The sequence below is a fragment of the Sphaeramia orbicularis genome, chromosome 15 (assembly GCF_902148855.1).
Source record: "Sphaeramia orbicularis chromosome 15, fSphaOr1.1, whole genome shotgun sequence".
NCBI classification, from domain to species: Eukaryota; Metazoa; Chordata; class Actinopteri; order Kurtiformes; family Apogonidae; genus Sphaeramia; species Sphaeramia orbicularis.
This window is the reverse complement of record NC_043971.1, coordinates 4,569,132-4,587,786: the sequence shown is the minus strand read 5'-3', so window position 1 is coordinate 4,587,786 and position 18,655 is coordinate 4,569,132. Positions and strand designations below refer to the sequence as shown.

The 18,655-nt window shown below is 39.0% G+C and overlaps 1 protein-coding gene across 12 annotated transcripts in view; it reads right to left on the bottom strand.

The window, feature by feature from the left end:
- col13a1 (collagen, type XIII, alpha 1) overlaps positions 1–18,655 on the bottom strand; it is a 228,620-nt gene that overhangs the window by 37,619 nt on the left and 172,346 nt on the right. For 10 of the 12 annotated variants that reach the window (XM_030156714.1, XM_030156718.1, XM_030156720.1 and 7 more), the window contains 7 exons: positions 16,836–16,880; positions 11,375–11,401; positions 9,474–9,518; positions 2,905–2,940; positions 2,747–2,800; positions 1,458–1,544; positions 1,094–1,120 (listed from right to left, as the gene is read on the bottom strand). In XM_030156714.1, the coding sequence (XP_030012574.1) occupies positions 1,094–1,120; positions 1,458–1,544; positions 2,747–2,800; positions 2,905–2,940; positions 9,474–9,518; positions 11,375–11,401; positions 16,836–16,880 (321 nt within the window). The remainder of the gene's footprint in view (positions 1–1,093; positions 1,121–1,457; positions 1,545–2,746; positions 2,801–2,904; positions 2,941–9,473; positions 9,519–11,374; positions 11,402–16,835; positions 16,881–18,655) is intronic. The other 2 variants (XM_030156722.1, XM_030156724.1) reach the window with 2 other exon arrangements.

Here is an 18,655-nt window from a genome sequence, read left to right as displayed (position 1 = left end):
AGTAAATTACATAAAAATGTGTACGTTTACAAACTATAATTTCACAAAAAGAGGGAATAACATGAACAACTGTGTACAACCTGAAATAGGTTGAAAAATAAGGACAACTTTAACCCTTTGATGCATGAATTATGAGGTCCTTAGTCAAGATTTTTTTCCTGAGTGTTTTTATTCCTCTTTAGGCATGAAAAAAACAATGTGACTGAAATTTTTTATGAACCTGCTTTTTATGGAGTTACAAAAATGTCTACTCAGCTGGACACCATGTGTTTAATTATTGAAGAAACGAAACGTATTTAAAATGCAATATCAGAAAGTGATATACTGTGTGAAAACTATGAAATATTACTGTAAAGCAGCTAATCTGATGTTTTCTCACATTTTACCATACTTTAATACTAGTTATTACTCATTCCATGGAGATAATGTGAAAAAAAAAACCTTTTTGTTTAAGAAAACTGTTGATTACCGTCTAATAACAAATAGCAATTGATTTACTCTCAAACATGTTACTGCAGATCAGGTTTATCAAGAACAGCAAAGTTGTCTGATATGCAAATAAAACAACAAAACCCATGAATATACAAAAGAACAGCTGTAGAATAGCTGTCCACTGTAGTGACCGCTATGCATAAAAGAGTTAACAATATTTTGTCTGTTACTAAAAGTTTTGTGATCCACTGTGGTCTGTAATTTTAATGCATGTGTATAAACAATAAAGCTGAGGAATAGTATTGTTAAAATTGCACTTATGGTTATTCATATTACTTTTAAAGGACAGTTCGTACATGTAAACATTTTCATAACACAATTTAACTTTTTTTCACAAAGACAAAGATGACTAAAAAACAGAGAAGTCTGTTAAAAACAGGAGCAGCTGGAGGTAAAATAAGATGCAATTACGGATTTAAACGGTCCTAATGATAAAAGTGTGGTCAGTTTTAGATGGTTTTACAGGTGCACAGTAAGAAAAACTGGACTTTCCACGAACTGAAGGAACCTGCAGTGAGGCCAGTCCTTTGAACATGTACGATAGTGGCTTACATTAAGAGACACTAAAAAGTTAATATAGGATGGTAAATATTGATCCTACCTTGTCCCCAGTGTCTCCTTTATCGCCCTGTGAGAAAAATGTCATACAGTGATTTATCAGCAAAGTTGACCTGACAGTAAACTACTGAAACTTAACCTCTGCCATCATGTGTTCGGTTTGAACAGAAAAAAACAAAACACATTATTAGTATTAGACTTGGTTTCAGTGGGAACATCCTCCAGTTTCTGTTTGAAACATAAACCACATTAGTGTAAATGTGGCTCAAATATAAGCCTAATCCTACCCATTAACATGCATTTAGACCTCACAGCTTTTCCTCTTACAACCATAATCCTAGTTTAGGGTTATATAATAAATAACTGTTGAATATGTGTAAAGGATTTGTGCTCTTCTCTTCCTTTACCTTAGCTCCGATCAGCCCTGGCAGTCCTGGAGAACCTGGTTCTCCTTTCATTCCCTGGCCTGAAATACTTGGTTCTCCCTTCTCACCCTGAAAAACACAAAGAAAACATCTCAATTGAATCAATAATACACATAATCATTATTGGGTTTGAATGATATATAAAGATTTGTCACAGTTGAAGTATTTTATATGAAATTGGATTTATTGGATATATTTTATTGGACTGGATAAACCCTAAAACTCAGCGTCAACTCAGCATCAAGCCAAACACACTAAATGGGTTGGACAAGTTATTTTACTCATTTGAGAGACGCAACCCTCGATGCGTGCTGTTAGCAGATAAACTTCAGTATGTTTTTGCATGAACAGTCAAGTTTGCACACGTTTTTACACATATAAACCTTTAGTAAATCAGGCCGACAGTCTGTAGGAGGTTTTACAGGTACATTTCTGTAGATCACAAACACTTGATGTTTAATCTTAGACAAAAAGGTGTGACTGTTCCATTTACTTGTTTGACCCTGAGCTTTAATCTGTCGTTTATATGAGATGGTATTGAAACACCAATAGTCCAATGTCAAACAGACAAGAATGATGTGAAAAATAATGCATTGAAATAATCAATATCAGGCTTAACCTCCTGAGAACCAGGAAATGTCAGTGAAGTACCAGCTTTTTTTGTTTGTTATTAAATAAGAGCCTATATTGGAAACATCATGATGCAACAGTTTTTTCAGATGCAGTTTTTAAAATTTTTATGGAATGTCCTTTGTGGTGGACAGTTTTCTTTTCTTTTTTGTATAAAGTTGTGAAACTCTTGTCCACAAAAGCTGGGTCTGAGGAGGTTAAGTGGGACAGACCTAGTACATGGAGGAGTTTAGAACGTGTCAGTATTTCCACAGACTGCAACATTTCGTTATGCCTCATAGCATAACTGACTAAGTCATCTTTTTTTCTGATCTCAGCATATCAAAAGCAGCAGTGTTTGGAGAGTAAAGTTATGCAGATATCACAAGTTGGCAAAAAATATGACCTAGGTAATTATGCTATGAGGTTAATGAGTAATGAAAATGATTTGACACTATTCTGATTCTCCTTTGATTGGAATAAATCAGAGATTGCGGTGTGAGTGATCATTCCACAGACTAAAGCACTGACAGAAAAAGCACCAACTCAACAGGTCAACAGCAGATGAAGCTCAGCACAAAGACACACAGGTACTAAACATGTGACTTCACAGACAGAAGCACTGTCACACAGGCAGGATGCTGGTTTGAGTCCAGGCCTACCCTGTAGCCCCGTTTGCCAGGAATACCAGGGGTACCAGGGACGCCAGCCTGGCCCTTTACAGCAGAAGAAACACAGTTATCATGGAGTCCCACTGCCCTGAAGGACTGCGTTTATAAAACACTGCTTTGGTTTCATTCTGAGCTCAGACACACATTACCTTTAGCCCAGGGGCTCCTGGGAAACCGGGTTCTCCCTGAGTTGGCAGAAAGAAAAGGTGCAAAGTAGGAAAAAAAAAAAGGAAGAAGATGAGATTCAAAGGAAAGATTATAGTTTCAACACCAGGAAAGGAGCAGACACACAAGAGTTAATGTATGTGCAGTCAGGGGTTAGCATGTGCAGAGCGGCTGAACGGTGTGATGGACCCGGCCGCTGTTCAAAATAGAAAGAAAAACACACTCCAGTCATTTCATTCATGTGTTTTTGCACCCCCCCACTTCAGATTAATGAGTAGACGATTGAAAGATGACGTACAGTCACAGCTGTGACCACACACGAATACACAAATACACAACACAGGACTGAGTGGATGACGGGGGGGTCCCTGCGGAGGAGGGGAGCTGTCGGCCGCCAGGAAGGAGGTTCAGCGTTTAAAAGGCCCAAAACCAAGAGTTTACACGTAAAACAAACGGAAGACGGCTTCAGATCTAGGCTATCATTATTTACACTTCAAATAATAATAATAATAATAACAACAATAATGAGAAGAAGAAGAATCTTCTACTATAAAAGGGAAGTGGACTCTGTGTGTGTGTGTGTGTGTGTGTGTGTCTGTCTGTCTAGTGAAAACAGTAAGTTGACTAGACCAATATTTTGGGAGATACTTGTAACTTTGAACACAATAGCCTTACAATCATGTTGCTATGACCAGAATCATGTGAACACTTTGGCAGTGACTGCTGGACAAATGCGGTACAGCATGTGTGAATACACAACAAATATCGGTGCTGGGGGACTGGGATGTTGACCCTCGGGGTCAGGATATGGATTTTAAACACCCTACCCCCTTCACATTCCACCCTCGGTACTGACAATGATGAAGTCCAGGATCTAGAACCCATGGTTCTCCACTGGTTAAGGATGCAGTAATATATATTCTAAACATAACTACAGTATAATTTCTTTAAATTACAAAGACATAAATTAACATGGAAATACTCTGTTATTAAAGAAGTTGAAAAAAAATCAAAGATTTTCACAAAGCATCATTAAAGTCTTTGTTCATCTGCGCTGATGTATTTGGTTTACGTTGAATCCCACTCAAAAGTTTCCAAAATGTCAGTGTTTTTCACAGACCTGTCCACATGTAAATAGGGAGGTAACAATATGAAAATGTCATATCACGGTTATACACACACTGAAATAATTTAACTAAGTTGTATTTAAAAAAATAAATAAATAAAATAAAATAAAATAATTGGCACAATGCACTTTCTGTTGGTAGAAACATCCAAATACTAACCCTTAGTGGTCTGAGCCTATTTTGTCCATTTTTCAGTCCTTTTGATTACCCATGTTTGGTATCTGTTTTTTCAGCACAACTTCATCTATATCATCTGTCTATTATTTTTTTCACTTCAATCTACTATAAAAACATAAAAGGCCAGAAAACACACACACAAAAAAAAAATTAAATCTGATTTGAAAAATGTATATAATTTATTGCATAAATAACACAAAGATGTTTAACGAACCTTTTCAAAGACTTTAAAAGTGAATATTGGTTCCAAATATTAAGTATATAAAATCAAAATTGTAATAAATTAAAACTATACTCAAATATTTGACATAAAAGCAGATCTTTACATAGGTGTTTTTTCCCCTAAAAGTGCGGTAATCAGACACAGTTATCATGATAATTAGAATTTAAACGGTAATACTAACCATCTGCAGTTTTACCACAGTTTATCATTATACTGGTAATCGTTACATCCCTACATGTTAAGTATGTTTGTGAGTCCTCAGACAAACCCTCCAGTCCACGGCTGCATGTGCACGTCTGCTCTGTTTAAGTGAGTGTGACAGAGGAGTTGGACCGCAGAACAAACAGAGCGTAAACCCGTGATCCGCCTCCAGAGCCATCAGATGTGAGCATGGGCCAGTGTGTCCTCCTCCTTGTACGTCCCTCTGAAGTGGGGCTTCAATGACAGGGTTTTAGCATGTTGATAAATCACGTTGGTGGCGTTCCACTGTGACAGAGCGGCTGAGGGTCACACCCACTGCATGTCACATAGAGTTAAAATAGAAGTCCAGGGCGGTCTGAAAGCTGATTGGTCGACCGTAGATCAGAGGGAGGAGTCGTTTCCTGTTTTCCCTGGGTTGTCGTGGACGGTAATGAACCGTCATAGTGATTACAGCCGTCACCACCGGGGTCACCCTGACACTAAAGGAGGGATCAGGGGCTCCGGCAGTGCTTTCATCTGTCCACATGTCCCCGGGTGGACAGTCTGTCTGTCCTGATGGAGGTGCTTCTGTCTGCACCTGACAGAGTGTCAACAGTTGGACTGACGGAGGACACAAGCAGGTTTAAGGGTACATTAGTGCAGCGTGCAGACAACTTACATCTTATGTCATATAATGTCCATTACTAAGAAATAACTATAACTGTAAGTGACTGGAGAAACATTTTTATAGTAGGCATGTCCACACCCAGGGGGTCTTATTTATTTTTTTATTCTTTTATTTATTTAAAAAAATGTAACCCATAAAGACTCAGTGTTACTTTTGTGGCAGCTCTCAAATGAATTTTTCTCTATTCTTCACCATTCATTGTAATCAGTGTTGGGAATAATGGTGTTAAAAATAGCGGTGTTACTGATGCCGTTATTGTTTTCCAGTAACGGGTAATCTAATTAATTACTACATGAAACGTTACAACGCTGTTACTGTTACCGGCAGTGAGATGTGGTGCGTTACTATGCACTGATATCTAACAGCTGTTATCCGTCCTGGCTCGCTCAGCCAGACAAGACAGGTGTGACGTTCGGGGACGAGTCGAGTCTTTAGAACGGCTCTTTTCAGTGAATGATAAGAACTGATTAATTGTGAGCCGTTTGTTTACGAGCCGTTCTTCTATTCAAATCACCCACACTGCCTTCATGCTTCACCTGTGTGTCCATGAGTCTGAGTGGTCCACGCCCCCTTCACCTGAACGACTACTGACATGTCCGAGTTTGAGTTGTCCCAGCACACCCCATTCACTTGAACTACGCAGCTACGTGCACAGCTAATTTAGGGGAGGAGTCATCAGCTAATTTAGAGGAGGAGTTATCAGTGAGTCCGACTGACTGGACTGGAGACATTTACCGCTGGATCAGAGAGGAGCGACTGAAAAAAGTGGAGATGAGGGATTAACTGGAGGAGCATCTTCTTCTATAAATGCAGATATGCACTTATGTGGTGGAAAAGCCAGACCCTGGTGGACCCCAGCCTCACCACAGTCCTGGTCTTCAGTACCTGTCTGCTGTTCTACTCTATGAAACTGACCCGTGAAACACGCTCAAAAATCAATTTCCTTTTACATATTAGAAGGTTTTTCAAAAAAGTAACGCAATAATTACTTTCCCTGGTAACTAATTACATTTATGAAGGAGTAATTCTGTTACTAATTCAATTACTTTTTGAGAAAGTAACTAGTAACTATAACTAATTACTCTTTAAAAGTAATTTGCCCAACACTGATTGTAATATCGTCCTCTTCATTTTGAGTTTTTTCAGTATAAACCATATATTTTCCTATATTTAATTCACTGATCATGCAGATATTCATTAAAGCTCAGAGTAAATTCAAAAGTTATTCTATCAAAACAGAGAAAACTGAAGAAAAAGTGGCATTTTCAGCAAAATATATCATTAACTGTCGGACCAAAACAACAGCCATGGCAGTTGCCAAGGCAACAACGTGCACTGCATACTGATGAAATGTGCAAAATCTAAGCAATTTTGATTTATTATTATTATGGGCTGTATTTATCGGTGGAAACTTTAATCATCAGAATTATCTGAATGATGTCATTTTTTTCCAATATCTGACCGATCAGTGCTGATAGTTATTGTGCATCCCTAGTTAAAAGGTACAGGACCCTATTTCATGTAGAATGATAAGGTGTTATTTTGATCACACAGCCCCCCCCCCACCAGACAGTGAACTTTCCTGCAGCTGTATTACTCACTCATTGTTGGACTGAATGGAAACACACGTCTGTCTTTTGTGTCCGTTTGAGAAGTGCCACAGTTGGAACGTTGCGCTCCTCTTTGACATTAAATCCACTGTCTGTCTCAGTGCCCACGGGCAAACTAAAACCCTTTCAAAGCCCTGGACTGGTGTGTGTAAAGTGAGCGTTCTGCCAGGTCCTGAGGTGGCAGACGTGTCTGCTTCCTCTAAGGCCTAACACACACCAGATGCATGCTGGGAACTCTGGAGGCCGAGCGCTGGACTCTACAGAGGAGCCATTTGTGGTCGGCACCATGCAGATATTAATGGTTATTACAAAACCTCTGCCTGGCATCTCTGAGCCATTATATATGGAGCAGATTTCCCCTGAGTGTGTGGAAGCCTCAGCCCTGACCTAACATTAACAATCAGCCTGTTAAAGCACTTGGCCTTTATTATTTAACAATAAAAGCCTTTCCAGATCGCTGTTTCCTGTGGATACCAGTGAGTACGCGTCTTCCTTCAGCTTTTCCTCTTTTGACTTTTTCTTCCTCTTTCCTCCCATCTGTCTATTTGTGGCCTTAATGGGTAAAACACACTCAGACAGAGCTCAGGCTGCTGCTGCCAGGCTACCGTGCTAATACACTCCAAGACAAAATTGGAAAACCAGGAAAGAAATTACAAACATGATGGAGGCGTTCAACCTGAGGTTTATACTGAGGGCAATTTCACAACTGAAACTCTGAACTAAGGCTCCGTTCAGATGGCAGGTAAATGAGGCCCAAAGCTGATGTGTGTGTCCATATGTGACCTGTATCCGATCTGTTAAAGACAGTTTGAACAGCGCTAATCCAATTTTTTCAAATCCGACCCAGACCACTTTCATATGTGGTCCTAAATCTGATACGTATCTGATATTTTCCAATGCGACTTCAGTCTGAACGGCCAGGTCACATTTATCCGACCTTTACCTCACTGAAATGCGACAAACATCACGATTCTGCGTCCCAGGAATGTTTCTTCCGTAAACACACATATTACATCAGGACCTTTTTTGTGCATGCAGGTTACTTTAGAGTCGCATTCAGTTCAGACTGAAAACTGATAGAAGTCACATTTAATGTCTACAAGTCTACTCTTGTTCAAACTCAGACTAAAAAGTGGCACAAGAGAACAACCGCACAAACAACAGAAACTGGGCCAAAAGTAAAAAATAAAAAACCTAAATTATAGTTTTTCATATTTCACAAACAAAAAAGTCTTATTTAAATTCAATCTGAAAAGGGACAAATGACAAAGAAAACAACAAATCTTTCTTTTTCATCTAAAACCCTGAACTTTAGACTCAAATGTCAGTAGAACTACATATAAACCAACAGGACAAAATGATTATAATAATTAATAGAATTTAGTGACAGAGATCGTTTGCCCCTCACTCGGTTTTTGTATCTTCCTTGGGCGACGACTAAGAGACTGTGTATGTGTTTTACTGGTGTTGTGTTGCCCAATATGTGTGTTTTATTGGCGTTACTTTAGTCAGTGTATAGGCATTGGGTCAGCTGCTCTGCAGGAGCCCAGAGACAGAGCAGGTCAAAAAGCCACAGATTCAGAGAAACTCCAGTAGCGAGAAGTGCAGTATTAAACAGAAACCTTGACAGGTGCAGCAGTGACCAAGGAGGGCCGTTTATTTCCCTGCAACTTGGAAACGAACGACAGACAGTGAGCTGCTGCATGAGCGAATGAAGCGCTCAGGAAATGCAAAACAATAATGACAACCAATCACTGACAGAATAGGGCGGGCTTTAGGCTGCCCATCCAATCACAAATTAGACCCAACTGTAGTGTAGTCTGTTATGTTTTTCTATTGGATAAATGTCATAAAGGACATTTGGGTGGGCTGAGCCCATCCCTGCCCATGCCTACCGCCGGCCTCGTGTGTCATTCCTGTTTCTAACTTCATTTCCCATCATGCAGTGCGGTACCGTGCTTCCCATCAATCGTCATGAGCATAGCAAAGAGACTGTAAGGCTATTGTATTCCAAAATTACTAATATCTCCCAAAATATTGGTCCTATTAACTTGTCGTTTTCATTAGTCTGTTCCATGACCAAAAATATGACAAACTGCAGCAGTCAGCTCTTCCAGAGCCCACTTCTCTTTTACAATATAGATAAATGCATATTTTATTGAAAAAAAAAAAAAAAAGTTCTAAATGGTTGAACTATGATATTTTGTCGCTGAAATCCTTGCTTTGTCTTGCCAGTTGAAATCTCAGAAGCAGCTCACTTCCCTTATGTAACTTTAGCTAAAAATACTGAACTGGACTCTGAAACCACTACAGCAGAAGCCCACGTCCTCACATATGTTTAAAGTCAGTGTGGATTTCATATGAGAGCAGTTCTCCCAATAAAAGCCAAACTTTTGAAGTGTGTTCCTGCTCCAAGATAAATTTAAACCTAGGTTTAATCATCAGTAGTGCCATAACTGAGCTCACTGTGCATACATAAAGCCCAAACACACACACACACACACACACACACACACACACACACATAAACACTTGGCAGTGGGTGTACCTTGTCTCCCTTGTCTCCTGGGAAACCTCTCTTTCCTTCATCTCCCTACAGAGTGGATGGAAACATCAGCTCAGAGAAGCAGCGGCGCAGTAAAAACGCAGACACGCCCTTTCAACCAGGACGACATCAAAAGAAACACAAAAGGCTCATGGGAAAGAGGGAGCGCTCCTTCCTGACGTGAACCTGACAGAAGACCGTCTAAATCTTGGAGGAGACATCAGAGGCCTTCCATCATGTTGGTCTCTGCAGTGCACATGGGGGGGGGGGGGGGGGGGTGTCTCTTCTAAACCTACATCTAAGGTAAACTCAAACCAGGCTGAATATGAACCTGTTCACATGACCAGAAAAACCTGATCACTTATAAATCAGATATGACGCGTTTACATGGACTTAATAAATGTGATAATCGTAAACTCTGGTTTAGACGCTCCAGTCCATTATCGGATTATGCAATGTTTGACTCAAAATTCCTGTTATCAATCAATCAATCAATCAACCAATCAGTCAATCAAATTTTATTTACATAGTGCCAAATAATAACAAAAGTTATCTCATGACACTTTACATAGAGTTGGTCGGAACCAGACTCTAAGCCTATTTACAGAAACCCAACAGAATCCTCCAGGAGCATTCTGTTACTGAGCCTGTTTACATCTACACTAATACTCTGATCATTATCTGTTATCAGATAATTATTGATCATGTAAACTGTCTAATCTGATCTGTTATATCTGATAACAGCAGTAATCTGATTATGACCAATCAGATTAACACACCTGGAATTGTCCCCATGCCCAAAAAAAGCCAGAAGAAGATGAAGTTTGTCAAATCAACCGAGGCAACAATAAAACAAAGCAAACGAGCAAAAAACAGGATGTGTAAATGACTGTGATTGGGTTTTTTGTACTGATGAAGACTGTGATCAGCTAAAAGTGAGTGTATCTGGCACTTGAATAAATTGACACCAGGGGTCTCAAACATGCGTCCCGGGGACCAAATGCATCCCACCAAAGGTTCCAGTCCGGCCCGTGGGGTGAATTTGCAAAGTGCAAAAATTCCACAGTCAAGGCTGTGGAACTCATTTTAGTTTCCGTTCCACATACAGACCAATCTGATCTACAGTCAAATGATAACAGCAGAAGAACCGATGAAAAAGAATGACTCCAGATTTTCTTCTCAGTTCGATGTGAAAAAATATTACATTATGCCTATGAATAATGACAACTTCAAATTTTTGTCTTTGTTTTTGTGCAAAAAATAAAATAAATCATGAAAATGTTTACATTCACAAACTACCCTGTAACAATAAAATGTGAATAAGCTGAACAAATATGAACAACCTGAAATGTCTAAAGAAAATTAAGCACAATTTGAACTATTTTCTGCCTTTTACTAAGTGTTTAGTGTCTTTGTAGATCTGATCCATAATGCACATGTAGAAATAATAAGTTCAGGCATAATACTGTTAAAATTGCACTTATTTTTCTTCAGAAATTTCAGTTTTTTCAGGTTATTCATATCTTTTTGTTTGGATTGTTTATAAAAGTAAGTATTTTCATAATTTAATGGGTTTTTTTTTTTTTTACATTAAAACAAAGACAAAAATTTGGACTTGTCATTATTTTTAGGTTATTCTGTTATTATTTTACTGGTCCGGCCCACTGGAGATGAAATTGGGCTGAATGTGGAACCTGAAAGAACATGAGTTTGAGAGCCCTGGTCTCCACCATATGTGCAGTGTTGTGGGACAATGTGCATGTGCTCAGGGTTTTAGTTCTACGCCAAAGGATAGTATCGTTAAAGCTCTGAAAGTGAAAAAAGGGCTTTAACAGCTTTATTAGCAGCTGTTGACATGTTGTCCCTGAAAAAAGGGAGAGAAGTGAAGATGTAAATGATCTTACCTTGGCTCCCTGGTCTCCTTTAATACCCTGTGGAAAAAAAAGCAGAGAGAAAACTGTGAGTGTCCTCTAACAGATGACAACACCCACACCGTCCACTAGATGGAGCACACGCCTCTGTCATCAGGGCTGAACAGAAACACTGACGGAGTCCAAAGCTTTACAGAACACAGGCCAAAAACTGGAGCTACACTTTTTAAGAAAATAAAAACTCTTGTCACTATGAGAATAAAGTTGTAAAATACCAAGATGGAGTTTCCTGTCCTGCGCTGGGATTGTCCAAAGCCCAAAGTGACTTGATAGCTTTTTGTCCACTACTGGCCCATCGTATGATTCTGTTTAAGTGGAACGAACCTCTGACACCGACTTTTGTGCAATGGGTGCATGATTTACTTTTCTTTTAAAGATGGAAAAGATTAAGTTTTCCATTCATGGACAAATTAATTTGTTTTATCAACAATGGAATCCTTTTTTTTCTACTGTCATCAAGAGCGTCCTGCTGACTCCTATGTCCTTTTGACAGAGAAATGTGTTGTTCATTTACATTATATTAACTCTGAATCAGCCCTGAGTATTGTAAAGAGGAGTTGATAACATTATTTATCTTGTTGTTGTTTTTTTGTTGTTGTGTTTTTTTCCCCCTCTTTTTAGGGGATTTAATGGGTTTGTAAGTTTGTTGTATAATTTGTTTGTTATCTTTTTTTATATTGTGTCTCTATGGTTCCTTATGTATAAGTACATGTTTATGTAAATGTATCCTACTATAATGGACGTTCTGCGCATCTTTGTCCGGCACATGTTGCAGCACAGGAGGGCATATGGGTGCAATGCCGCTGTTGCACCACGGGAGGGCGCTATCGTACAATGGCACCACGGGTACAAAGCCACTAGTAATTTAAAATAATAATAAATGATAAATCAAAATACTAAGATAAATTTTATGAGAATGAAGTCATGATATTATGAGAATGCCGTACATTAAAAACAGGAGGGAAAAATATAATTTATGCGAATAAAGTTGTACCCACTCGAATAATATAAGAGAACTTGGAACATTGTGTGAGGTTCTACTTTCATTTGAGCTTCGTCTGGTCCAACAGAAGTGAAAGTTACTGCTTCCCTTTAACCAGAAACTGTCATCAACAAGGTTTAAGGTTTACAATTTATTAATGATGACTTTTTATCGAACTAGTGCACATTTATTTTTCAAATATTACAACTAATCCCATAAATACATTATTTTTGTTAGTTTTTTTTTTTTTTTTTTTTTTTTTTTTTAACTACGACTTTATTCTCATGATATTACGACTTCATTCTCATGGTGACCAGTGTTTTTATTTTTTATATGTGTTCCTAATAGGCCGTTGTTGTTGTGTAATCTAGTTGTAAAACCCAGAGTCCTGGTCAGTGTGTGAGTTGGACTCTCCTCCCTCCTCCATCCACACACTGACCTTCAGCTCCACAGCCTGATGGGATCATAAACTCCAAACCGGAAAACACTAACCCGATTCTGGGCTGATTTCATGGGAAACTAAAGTCAGACAATAATGCGTCCAGAAGCGCACAGCTACAGGTTTGATCCGGCACTTCCACCAGAACATCAATCTGCAGTAAAAGCTGAAAACGGTGACCTTCAGCTGGGTTTAACACAGAGGAGTTCAAATGTTCACTGAGAGGAGACGGACGAGTTCAGCCATAAACAAGAAGGGGTGTGTCTAAGACGTTCAATGTACAGCTTAATAAACAAACAAACAAACAAATCAATAAAAAAATAAATGAATAATAAGAAATATTACATCAATTAATGGTAGAAAATTCAAATAAATATAGAATTATTACTCATTATTATTATTATCATTATAGTAATTAAATAAATTATGACGAATTAATTATAATCTTAATATTATTATATACCTATTATGACTATAAAATTTATAAATACTATGTAATTACAACATCATGATTATTACTACAACTACTTCTACTAATAATAATAATAATACTTCTACTACTACTAATAACAATACTACTACTACTACTACTACTACTAATAATAATAATAATAATAATAAGTGGTTGCAGGCACAACAAACCCCACCCCTCAGACACCCCCTAGATATACACAGTATAGATACATTTGGCCCATTATAAGGAAAAAATGGGGAAAAAAAGATTAAAAAAAAAAAAATCCTAAAAAATTTGAATTTTGACCTACTTCTCCAAGATGTACTCACATCTATCCTGGGTCACTGGTAATCTATAAACCCAATTTAGTATGAATTCAACCAACAGTTTTGCTGCTAAAGTGTTAACAAACAAACAATAAATGAATAAAAGTAAACATGTGGTTGTTTCCTGTGGTCAGGGTACATCTGTCAGTACTGAAGCATCGTCGTCACCCTTTGGGTCCATTTTCAATCCACATAAAACCTTTGTATACGTCTGTCAAAGTCAGTGCAAACAGGAGTTACTGCTTCAGACATGAACAGCATGGACCGAGGGATGGAGGAACCATCCATAAGATGAGGATGGATGAGCTGGAACACATCCTGATATGGGACAGACCTGTGTCTGTGGGTTTTCTGTCTTTACCAGTCTGACCTTAGTTCTGTCCAACCCTTTTTCCTAACCCTCACTTGTGGTTTTCACCAAACTGGACTCTGCCGTTCCATTTCCATTTGTATCCGTTTCCTGTTTGACCACATCTATTGGTTATTGACGATGGTCACATGACCGTTTGTGAGGTCTACGTCTAAAAGCCTGCGATCATATTGAACAGGTTGTATTTTACTGGAATTCAATGATATGAAATAAACAGTGTCTTCAGACAGATGAGACTCATGAGCTCACATCCAAGTGTGTGGATGTTCTTCTGACAGGACCAGTGTGTCTGTGGTGTACAACTACAGCTGCACATCTGAGGAGCACCAACTCACATCTACATTCCTCATCCTACAAAAGGACAGGATATATTCTTCTGAAGATTTGTCCTCATACTATGAGCTCATGACAGTCTGTAGATGAGCAGTGGTGTTGTCTGTGGTCTGCTCATCTGCTGACCACTCTGTTGGGTGGACATGCTGCTGCAGTTGTGTTGGGCTGCTCGGAGTCAAACTGCAGTGCTTTGATGTCCCAGTGCATCTGTGGATTAGGGGGCAACAGTTGCTGTGTATATGCATGTGTGTGTGTGTGTGTGTGTGTGTGTGACCCTCCAGAGGAAGTCTGTTTAAGCCATGGAAAAGGACAAACATGTGAAGGGTTCAGCGGGTAGGCAGAACTATGCCCACCACCACCAGGCGTCAAAGTCAAGGTTAAAACTGCAGTCCACACTCTGTGTGTGTGTGTGTGTGTTTTCACTCTGTTCATCCCTGTTTATTCAATACAGAGAACAACATTATGCAAGAACCCGGCTAATGCTTTCCATTGAATGAAGGCCAAAGAGCAGAGAAGGTTCTGCAGGTGCTGCCTTTTGCCGTGTTTCCACTACGTGGTATCGGCTCAACTCGACTCTTTTTGCGTTTCCATTGCAAAAAAGGACCTGGAATCTGGTACCCAGTACTACTTTTTTGGTATCACCTCCACCTAGGTTCCAGGACTGGGGAACAGATATTAAAGGGTGACGTGTAAACACTGCAGACAACTGATTGGTCAGAGAGTCGTCTCTGTGACCCGCCATTTTACAAAAAATAGGACCAATGTCCCTGTTGCTTACCGGCCAAATGAAAAGCTTTGGGAAATGTATCCAGATGCCATTTATTATCACCCAGTTCTGTGTATTTATTATATTACAGAAATAGCCCATGTTTTGGTCATATTCCAATCAGATCTGTAAAAAAATCTAATTCCAACTTGATATCATTGATACTTACTGATTTATTGTAGCAATCCACTTCCTATCTGTTATAATGGGAAAATTTTTCAAAGTGGCACCAAATCCAGAATCAGATCCGGATCGAAATAATTTCAATACCTTGTGTTGACATCATCATACAGAAGCTGTATACCAAGTTTGAAGTCAATCAGAACTGTAGTTTTGGAGAAGAAGACGATTGAAAGTTTTGTAATGGACGACAGACGACGATGCATGACGACAATAGCTTACGGCCTGTTGGCCGGTAAGCTAAAAACAGATGCGGAAGTTTACAGTAAATATAGCAGTAGGTGAATCCACATGATGACAGCCTGTAAAACTACACCATGGTTTGTCGAGGAGGTTCAGATGTAAAAATTCAGCATGAGCTTGACGAGACAACACGAAATGAGCGAGTTTATCAGCAACTCTCTGAGCAGACGACATGGAAGTAATGCGCTGCATCGCTATGACGTCCAGGTACTGTAAAGTCAGTAGTATCCTGTCATGGAAACGGTCTCCAGGAATACAACCTGGTACCAGAGTGGAGTTGAGCCGGTTTCACGTAGTGGAAACATGGCATTTGTTTCTGTGTAAAGGTCAGGCCTCAACTATTTTCATAACACCAGTTCTAAACTGTTCCCAAAGCTTGTTTTATATCATGTTTTATTTAATGATAAAAAAGTGTCTTTTCTGGATCTTCCACTCAATAACCTGTGGCTAATATTGTGTGCACCTGCACACAGCAGATGGAAAGGAGCATATAGTTAACTGTGGTGTAAAGCATCTCTTCTCCTTGAGAGTATTATCCCCACCCACCCACCCAAAGGGAGGCAAAGGGGTATTGTTTTTGGTTCAGTTTGTTTGTTAACACTTCAGCAGCAAAACTGTTGGTCGAATTCCTACCAAATTGGGTTTAAAGATTGCCAGTGACCCAGAACAGATGTCATTGCATTTTGGGAAAATCTTTTTTTTTTTCCCCATTTGCTTATACTGGGCGAAATTTCAAATGTCTATAAAAACATCAATTTTGTTTCAATGTACTTCAAACTTGGCACATATATAGAAGCAACTGCTATGCTGACATCAGCACATGCATAGACATGATGACATCAGCTGGATCGATGCCAAAATAGGCTACAATATGTGTCTGGAACCACTTGTATTTGTACATTGTCCCTGACAAATAAACAATAAACCACATAATTAAATTTGCACAAATCAATATTTTTGTACATTTATTTGTGTAAATTTCTTTTTCTTATATCGATAATATTTATCTAGTAAAATTGCTGTTCTAATTGTGTTTAATAAAGTGTTTTTATACAGGCTATATGTGGAATATACATGTACATATACATTTGTAGTTGTCATTATTTCTGGGTTTTTATGTTATTCTTTCACTTCAGATCATACTGGTCTGAATGTGGAACCTAAAAATGATTTTGACACACTTGACTGTTAATATCTTCAGTGTAATTCAGGACTGGAACCCCTGGTGGGCCGGTTTTGGCCCGTGGGCCTCATGTTTGACAGCTTTAAGTCATTTGTGTTGTTATCATCCATCTTTATATCCAGTCTGTGGTGCATGTCAGCATAAGGAGGAAGGCATACCTGTGGGCCTTCAGGACCTGGCAGACCGACCTGGCCTTGATCACCCTGCAGAGACACAGCGACAGGTACATTAACTCAACTCAGAGCTGACCTACAGCCAACAGACGGAGAGCCCACACCTACGCAAGCAAACGCACCCCTGATTTGTTACGACCATCTCCTCCTGAGGCGCTCTGAAAATACGAACCTCCTCCCACCTCATCCCATCTGTCCCACTGTTAGTTTACTCTCTGACTGAAATACCACGCATGCAGGTGGGTAAACAGTCCAGTGATGTGTTTTACTACAAAAGCAGAGCAGCGAGCAGAGAAATACGCCTTCCTCTTGCACTAAACCCTGCATGTACTTTAAAGTACATCATATATAAAAGTCAGCCATTACTGGAGGAAATAGATGGTTATTGCTGTCTTTCCACAATAAAAAAAACATCAATTACTCAACGGATGATGCGTGCAGTAGATTTTATATCCAGGGTTCCTTCAGGTTTCTTATTTAAGACTTTTCAAGACTTTTTTTAAGATGACTTAGAACAGAATTTAATGGTTATTTCACAGCCATACTGGCAAAAATGTGTGACGCCTAAAATTTAGGAAAATGTATTTATTTACTCCAACACCTGGTTCCCATTGTTCTGAGTCACTTCTCACTAAGGGCTGCAAAGTTCGCAATAATTGGTTCCTAATTTCAATATAAACTGTCAGGTTGGAATGGGTGGAACTGAGGCTCCATTCAGACTGCAGGTCAATGTGGCCCAAATCTGATTTTTTTGTCCATATGTGACCTGTATCCGATCTGTTTAAGACAGTTTGAACAGCACTAATCCGACCCAGACCACTTTCATATGTGGTCCTAAATCTGACCCAGACCACTTTCATATGTGGTCCTAAATCTGACCCAGACCACTTTCATATGTGGTCCTAAATCCGACCCAGACCACTTTCATATGTGGTCCTAACTCCAATACGTATCTGATATTTTGCAATGTGACTTCAGTCTGGCCAGGTCGCATTTATCCGACCTTTACGTCATTGAACTGCAACAAACGTCACAATTCTGCGTCCCAGGAGGAGGAGCTGAGGAAAACCATATTTCCTTCCGTAAACACAGTGTGTGTCTGTGTGGTCACATATTCCATCAGGACCTCTTTAGTGCACGTGGGTCACTTCAGGGTCACATTCAGTTCAGACTCAAAACTGATAGAAGTCGCATTTAATGTGGAATATGAACAAACACACAAAAAAAAATCGGATTTCACCAAAAAATTCTAATTGGGGATTAAGACCTGCTGTGTGAACGTAGTGTAAGTCGATTAACGTTATTTTCTTTGCAGCTTGGACATTTAACAGACACATTTAAACACAATACAGTGAATAAGTTTATGGCAACATGATTTACGACCTACCATATCAAATTTTATACCTTTTAAAGACTCTTTAAAGGTATTAAATGGAAATTTGTAAATTTAAGACTTTTAAGACTTTTTAAGACCCCGCAGGAACCAAGGTTATAACAGTTTTGGATTTTTCATTGTAGTTTAGTTTTATTTAGTTTGGACTTTTTTTTCTCTAATTCAGTCAGTTTTAATTCGTTTTTAGAGCAGGTTTGCGAGTTTTTATTAGTTTTCATTATTTTCTAAATGCTTAGTTTTAGTTTTTTCAGATCTTTTATCTTCCTCGCCGTCGTATTCAAAGAAATCCCATGCAGAACTTTCTCCCAACTTTAATCTCTATGTTTCCAGGTAGAGTGGGGACCAGAAGACGATTATAAATGACAAGTGACGAGAAGTGACAGACTGTGAAGTACCGTATGGTGCCGCTAGC